Source organism: Pistacia vera, unplaced genomic scaffold, assembly GCF_008641045.1.
Source record: "Pistacia vera cultivar Batoury unplaced genomic scaffold, PisVer_v2 Contig133, whole genome shotgun sequence".
NCBI lineage: Eukaryota > Viridiplantae > Streptophyta > Magnoliopsida > Sapindales > Anacardiaceae > Pistacia > Pistacia vera.
The window spans coordinates 1,052,998-1,060,016 of NW_022195391.1; the positions used below are offsets into that span (position 1 = coordinate 1,052,998).

General features: G+C 35.5%; 2 protein-coding genes across 2 annotated transcripts; one reads left to right on the forward strand and one right to left on the reverse strand.

The window, feature by feature from the left end:
* Window positions 1-347: 347 nt before the first annotated feature.
* On the forward strand, window positions 348-1,411 carry LOC116122371. Its single transcript, XM_031408232.1, has 2 exons — window positions 348-822; window positions 1,048-1,411. Exons 1-2 carry the CDS (start codon window positions 629-631, stop codon window positions 1,262-1,264), a joined length of 411 nt encoding a protein of 136 aa, XP_031264092.1. The 5' UTR covers window positions 348-628; the 3' UTR covers window positions 1,265-1,411.
* A 732-nt stretch (window positions 1,412-2,143) lies between these two features.
* LOC116122363 (molybdate-anion transporter-like) lies at window positions 2,144-5,963 on the reverse strand. The gene is made up of 8 exons (XM_031408224.1): window positions 5,705-5,963; window positions 4,749-4,893; window positions 4,490-4,658; window positions 4,024-4,294; window positions 3,566-3,831; window positions 3,231-3,446; window positions 2,799-2,901; window positions 2,144-2,571 (listed from the first exon to the last, which is right to left on the reverse strand). Exons 1-8 carry the CDS (start codon window positions 5,853-5,855, stop codon window positions 2,513-2,515), a joined length of 1,380 nt encoding a protein of 459 aa, XP_031264084.1. The 5' UTR covers window positions 5,856-5,963; the 3' UTR covers window positions 2,144-2,512.
* Window positions 5,964-7,019: the final 1,056 nt, after the last annotated feature.

Here is a 7,019-nt window from a genome sequence, read left to right on the forward strand (position 1 = left end):
TACATTTTTATACAGCTATTAGACATTAATGAGTTAGCCTGTTTTCACTTTTTAACTCAACAATATAAGATTGGACTCAGTCTCACACATCCATCTTTTAAATAAAATTAAATTAATGAATGATGTAAACTTGTACCAAATCAATTTTAAGCTACTTTCTTGTCATTTCTTTAACTTAAAGCAACTCCAACCTGTGAACAATCATACAAGAACAATTGGAGCCATCACAGCATTCAAAAGTTTCTATACAATATTCAGAGCTATGAATGCAATTTACTTTTATATTCAAAAAATGACAGATGCTAAAGCAAATCATCGNGTAAGTTTTCTTTTCACGATAAGATGCCAACTGGGAATTTTTGAATTTGCAAAAATTGGATGGTGATTCTAGATTATGTTAAATTAAGTAAAGTTTTGTGTTTATTGGATCGTCATGGTTTTCTTTGTTGTTGATATCTATTGGATAATCCGCAAATCTGACTCTAATTACAGTAGTTGTTTAATTCAATTGTAGGAACTGTTTGTAGTTCTTAAAATAATCTGTTTAAAGGAAATCTTGCTTTTATGCCTTTTTTCATCCTTTTGTTGTATGTATTTATCTTGATTGTTTTGAGGTCTCATTTGTAAAATGTTGGAAACCACGGCAATTTGGTGTCGCAAAGTTTGCAGGAAGTGGAAGGTCTTAGCCTCGGACAACAATCTGTGGTGTAACCTATTCAAGGAAAGATGGGGAGGAGATCGCGCCGCATTTTATGCCCCTGCCGATTCAAGATCTTGGAAAGATGTGTATGAGGTGCAAGATCGATGTGATCGAGTTGGATTGTAAGTTAACCTTCAACCAATATGATTATCACCGCCTCGCGGAATTCTATGATACTGGGACAATATCATTTCCCGGGAATTGAAAGTTGAAACTATTGAATAAACATGGAGAATCTTCAGCAAAAACAAGTGCATTTTATATAATAGTTAACGATAACACGAGATGGTAAAATATAGTATTTTGTTGGGCATACTTGATGAGATGGTTCGTGGTAATGTTTTCAGGGGGTTGAAAATAATCAGAGAAGGCATTGACTACAATCTTGTTCACCAAGGTGAAGTCCAACGCTACTTGGGTTCCAGAAGTCAAAGAGGAGATGATAATTGTACATCCAATTCTGAAGAAGAGGAATCCAGGGAAGGCATTCTGAACAGAATCCTTTTCTTCATTAGAGACTTGGAAGTTGCTTCAACGGATGCCAAACGCTGCCGAATGCTATGAATATGATGGTCTTGGATGGCAACTGTTAAAGACTATGCATTATCACTATGTAGAAACATTTGTATATTTATTCCAGTTGTAATGTAAACATATTCACAAATTGAAACTCACACATCAAGTTCAACAGGCCGGGGCCATAACTTCCCCAAGCTTTGCCTGCATTCCTCATTCTGCGCTCAGAATTTGGGATGCTAACAGATGAACTAGATCAGCAATTGTGTCCAATTCTCGATTTCAATTGTGGGAGGACGGGGATCCTTAGCTCCATAATTCTAGTCTTTGTAAAGTTTAACTGGGTATTATGCACAAAAGTTAACCCTCTCTAATTTTGACACCCTTTACTCACAGAGATGGGTAAATTTAATCTTGAACGGTTAGAAACTCGTTAATCTGCCTAACTACCAATTCTTCAAAATCATGGCGCAAAAATAATTTGCTCTCTTTAGGAGGATTATGAGAATAAAAGGAATCTATTTTATTCGACAGTGTCTTTCAAAAAATACCAAATACTTTGAACGATGGACGAATTCAAATACATTAATCACCCTGGATCATACTTATAACAAATCAAATTGGTACATTTTTATACAGCTATTAGACATTAATGAGTTAGCCTGTTTTCACTTTTTAACTCAACAATATAAGATTGGACTCAGTCTCACACATCCATCTTTTAAATAAAATAAAATTAATGAATGATGTAAACTTCTACCAAATCAATTTTAAGCTACTTTCTTGTCATTTCTTTAACTTAAAGCAACTCCAACCTGTGAACAATCATACAAGAACAATTGGAGCCATCATAGCATTCAAAAGTTTCTATACAATATTCAGAGCTATGAATGCAATTTACTCTTATATTCAAAAAATGACAGATGCTAAAGCAAATCACCGATTCAAGATTATGGAGGAAATAAAGAAGAAAATATAACTATTTCAGTACAACTTATAAACCCTGTTTCGAAAAAGAATATCAATATCATCTGAATTACAGAAGTAGATATTTAATTTCCGACTATAATCTGATGCACCACATGTTATAATAGCGGCCAAAAAAACTATTTTAAATGCTCAAGTGACCTTTCCTTCACCCTGCTTAGCAGACCACTAATTTTCTCATCCATTTGAATCATCACTGGTAAATTTAATACACCTCAATCAAACAGAAACTTCAACAGTGAATGGAATGAATCAAGTGGTTGTTTTCAACCTTACGGCAATGCTGGCGAATTATCAACTCAACATCGATCAAATGTTTAATGGCTCTGCCTCGGCGTCCCTTTCCTTTAGTGACCAATCTTGTGGCCCTGCAACAAACACAAAGAGATTTGAACTCCAGGATATTTGATGATTTATGACTAGTTTTTAAGAAGTCCGGATCTGAAAAGCAGGATATATAAAGTGCATAAAATTAATGTTGGAAAGCATCCATTTATATTGTTTTCAACACGTAGGATACAGGCCAGTAACAAATGATATCTACCGCATTTATATTTGAATCTTAGTGTAAGTATTGCGTGAATAATATACTCACTTGATTTTTCTGCAATCACCATCAGTCGCCTCTGCAAGACTGATGCCACTAAGAGGAAAATCGAGCACATACCAAACATAACGGTAATGGGAAATGCATCAACCTTGAGGTAGAAAAGAAAACCAGAAATCAATAAACGTGAGAGAGAGATTCAAAGAGAGAATAAGATACCAAGAACAAGAGTGCTTAAGTCTACATATTTAAAAAGGGCTGCTACTAGATTAGCTCGAGTCAACTGTCTAGTGTGCAAACCAACCCAACAAGGTTGACCATCCACAGAATTTCAAATTAATAACACCAATCAGATTTGGATGTATAGAGAGCACTTAATCTTATATACAACCATAGATTAAATTTCTATAACTCTAAGAAATCCTATATCGAAAAAAACAATAAACATCTCAATGTTTCAGAGTAAAGCGCGGAACATACATTATATAGCACGACGCACACAAAGATATTGAGAGGAATGCGGAAGAAGTTCATGATGGTGCTTCTGGCCTCCTCAGGAATGTACTGGGACCTCATCTTCATAATGGATGGCCAAAATAGCCCTACACAAGCCTCAAAGGTACAGAAGCCAAGAAGCTGAATACAACCAGAAAATGAGATGCTTCCACCTCTTACCTTGGAGGGTGTAACCAGAAGCTGTCCAAATTTGTGAAATTAGAGATCATTAGAAAAACGCATCCAGCAAACAAACAGCAGAAGAGCAGATAAATAAAATTAATACAAGAAGAAGATGTCAACTGGAACGGATAACATACACTGGTAATAATTGGAAGGAGGAGGGAGACAGAAGACACTAGAAAAACAATCTGCATGTAGCTCTCTACCCTGAGTGATGAGCGAGCCAGCAACCGAGATGCAAGGGAACTGCCCAACATTGAAGCCAACATGAAAGTAGCAAAAATAAAGCCATGGGGAATCTCCTCATTGTTTGGGCTTAGAGCAGGAGTCCAGAGGAAGACAAAGGTATACATTGAACCTTCAAATAGGGACTGGATAGCACCCAGCAAAGCAATTTTTTCATCTGCAGCACAGGGAAGATAATACTAAACACCAAAGGTGGGGACCAAAGCAAAATTAATATGAGGAATCTCAAAGAAACAGATAACAATTAAAGGCGGTAGACAAACAAGTAGTGAGGCACCAAGAACAAAAATTGGCCACCAAAGGCCACCATGATCAATATTATCGATGTCAATTGATGAAAAAACTTTACCTGAAGCAATTGCCACAGCAGCAGACCTGAATTGGGTGAGTAAATCCTTGTTCTCAGAAGCATCTCCATAATTTTCAGTCCATGAAGATAAAATAATGGCCATCCCAATTGCAAGAAAGCATGCAGCAGCATCAAAGGGGGCCACAGGACCAAGAGCAAATGAATCAACAAGTAAGTTTCCAAACAATCCAGAGACAATAGCAACAAGACCATTGCCAAGAAATATTGCCTTTGAGAAAGTTATTGACAGCCATTGTTGCTCAAAGCCCCTCTGCACAGATGTTGTGTATAAACAAAATAGTGAAGAGCGGTTACACTTGACTAAGACAGTACAATCAATCACTTGAGAAACATTAAAAATAAAGTAAAAACTAACAACTCAAGGGACCATTTAGCAGAAAACTGTCAGCTAACAATAAATGATTTATTTGAAAAGCATGGATAGACAAGAGAAGCAATGTCTCACCTTGTTGTGCTCAGCAACAAGCCATGACTCAAATGCTGAAAATAGGAGAGAAGTAGCAATACCTCCCAAAATACGACCTATCATCAGAACTTTGTATTGGGGAGAATGCTTAGTGATGCAACTCAGTATGTATGTTATGCAATAAGTCGCACATGCTCTCCTTCGACCTCTGAATTTAAGAACAAGAAATGCATTGTTAATTTTTGTAAGCATAATTCATTGATCACGAACCACAAAACCACATGAAGAAAAATCTCACTGTTTGTCAGCTAGAGATCCAACAATTGTCCCAAACAACATGGAGGATCCAAAACCAGCTATAAAAAGCTGTCCTATTTCCCCTTTGCCATATCCATACTGACTGTAAAGGAAGTAGACATAAGGGCCCTGCAACCAGTCCCCAGCTATTGCCACATAACAACAATCAGTCAGACAAAGAATTAAAAAAGAAAAACACCACAATAACTTCAACTCAAGTCAAACAATTTCTATCACAGAACAACAACCATACAAACCATGATCATAGCTAAAAAAAGAGTAGTCTTTCATAACAACAAAAGTGTGTGTGTTTCGATGACAAGACCTGACTTATTGAGGAAATCAGGACTTATAATGAGTTTGACAAATTGGTAATAATTAAATAAATTTATTTATCATTTTTTAAACCTGAAATTCATGAAAGAAGCTTCAAGCAAGCTCAAACCTTTAGGTGTTTATCCCATTTGTTTTAAAGTTCAGATCTCTAGTTAACAATTGCATCTGCCATTAAAAAAGAAAAACATCATCACGATCTACACCAAGAAAGCAATGTGACTTTGAATCATCCTGCACTAAAAGCTAAAGTTTTCCTAAAAAAAAAAGATTGCTCAACTTCAGTACCAGAGTACTTAAGAGTTCTATTAAGTACATTTTCTCAGCAATCAGATGCAACCCAGATCCCATATCATTCATACTTTTCTTTTTTGCATTTAAGCTCCTATTCATCCCACAGTATTACTGGGAATATTGCCAGCCCTTGGATCAAAGTCAAAAGCTTGATCCAGGACCTTTAGCCCTTTATACAAAGGCAATGCACATAAATTGAAGCTTAATTAACATCAAACTACTTCAAAACAAGTAAATCAAATTGAAAACACAAATCTAAAACATGGGTATGAAATTAAAGTCAGATCTAACAAGAAAAGAATCAGATCTGAAGAGAAAAAAAGAAAGTACCCATCATAAGAGAGTAGACAAGAAGGTAATTGTTCTTGAAAGAATTGAAAGCGGGAGAGGTGTTGATTCTATCTTTGTTATTTTTGCTGAGCTCCATCGCAGCAACCACTGCACCCAATCCACCGAACACAAGGAAATAGAACAACTCCATTGTTGCTGAATTGGTGTTAATCGCGAATCTGTGTGCTGTGATTCTTTGTTTTAACAATTAAGTACGCGCTCACTCAAACAGATATACATGCATATATAGTTAGACGTAGATATCGTGGTTAGTGAAGAAGATGGGTTCGTCTCCCATGTGTTTGGTATACGGGTTGTACTTCCAATATCAGCCGTTTGATCGACGTAAATTTATATGTACAGTAACAATTTAAAATAATGAAATTCCTTTTTTTATTTCTTTTAGATGATTTTTCAGCCATTGGATCAACATCCCTTTAAATAGAATAATTTATGTAAATCCCAGTGTCTTTCTTAGACTAGCAGTAAGCGCTGGGCCCCTGGCCGATTTCGAAGAGAGTGATGCTATAAATCTAATAAAAAAATTTAAATTATTTTTTCATTCCAATTTTGCCCTAAAAAAAATATCCCAAATTTGATGCAAAATAAGTTTGTACTTCAAAATTATGTACTTCATAGCCTAGGTCCTAGGATATTCAAGAAGAATATAATCTGTAAAAATGTTTTATAGCTCAAACTTATGGGCACATAAATGTTTTAAACAATGAAATGATTTACATATACTTCTTTTTTTTTGTAACCAAAGTGTTCCAGTCAACTTTACGTATACTTCGATTAATCATAGAAGAGACTAGAGTAACAAGATGTATAGATAACATTATATTTACTCTTTTATGTAATTTTAATTGATGATAATATTGTAATTTTAAAAAGTTATTAAAATGAGGTCTCTTAAAAAATTTAACGAGGTGAAATTAGTGTTTTAAAACCCAACCTAGGTGAAACCCGACAAAGTGGTTGGGTTCTAGATTGACCAGTTTAACCGATTTGATCAACGAATCAAACAAGTGTCAAAAGGTTTGAAATCTAATAAAAATACCCCTAAAAATTCTATAAGTCCTTATAGGTTTGAAATCTTGTAAAAACACCCCAAACACCACTGTCAATTTTGGTAAATAAGGCCTATTTCCGGTGACAACAACACTCCTCATCACTACGAAAATACTCCCCTCAGCCTTGTGATAAAAAACCATCTCACCATTCCCTCGTTCGTCTCTCCAATCGTTGACAATAGCGGGCTTTTTCCGATGACATAGTTTTACGATTTCTAGTCGGTCCACTCATCATAAATTAC

What these genes read in the sequence shown, in the direction of transcription:
- LOC116122363 (XM_031408224.1), bottom strand. Translation starts at nt 5,855, where the DNA reads ATGGAGTTGTTCTATTTCCTTGTGTTCGGTGGATTGGGTGCAGTGGTT. An exon ending in TTGTTGCTGAGCACAACAAG is followed by an intron (nt 4,295 to 4,489) that starts GTGAGACATTGC and finishes ACATCTGTGCAG; the next exon opens with AGGGGCTTTGAGCAACAATG. An exon ending in TGCTGTGGCAATTGCTTCAG is followed by an intron (nt 3,832 to 4,023) that starts GTAAAGTTTTTT and finishes CCTGTGCTGCAG; the next exon opens with ATGAAAAAATTGCTTTGCTG.
- LOC116122371 (XM_031408232.1), top strand. Translation starts at nt 629, where the DNA reads ATGTTGGAAACCACGGCAATTTGGTGTCGCAAAGTTTGCAGGAAGTGG. An exon ending in CGATGTGATCGAGTTGGATT is followed by an intron (nt 823 to 1,047) that starts GTAAGTTAACCT and finishes TAATGTTTTCAG; the next exon opens with GGGGTTGAAAATAATCAGAG.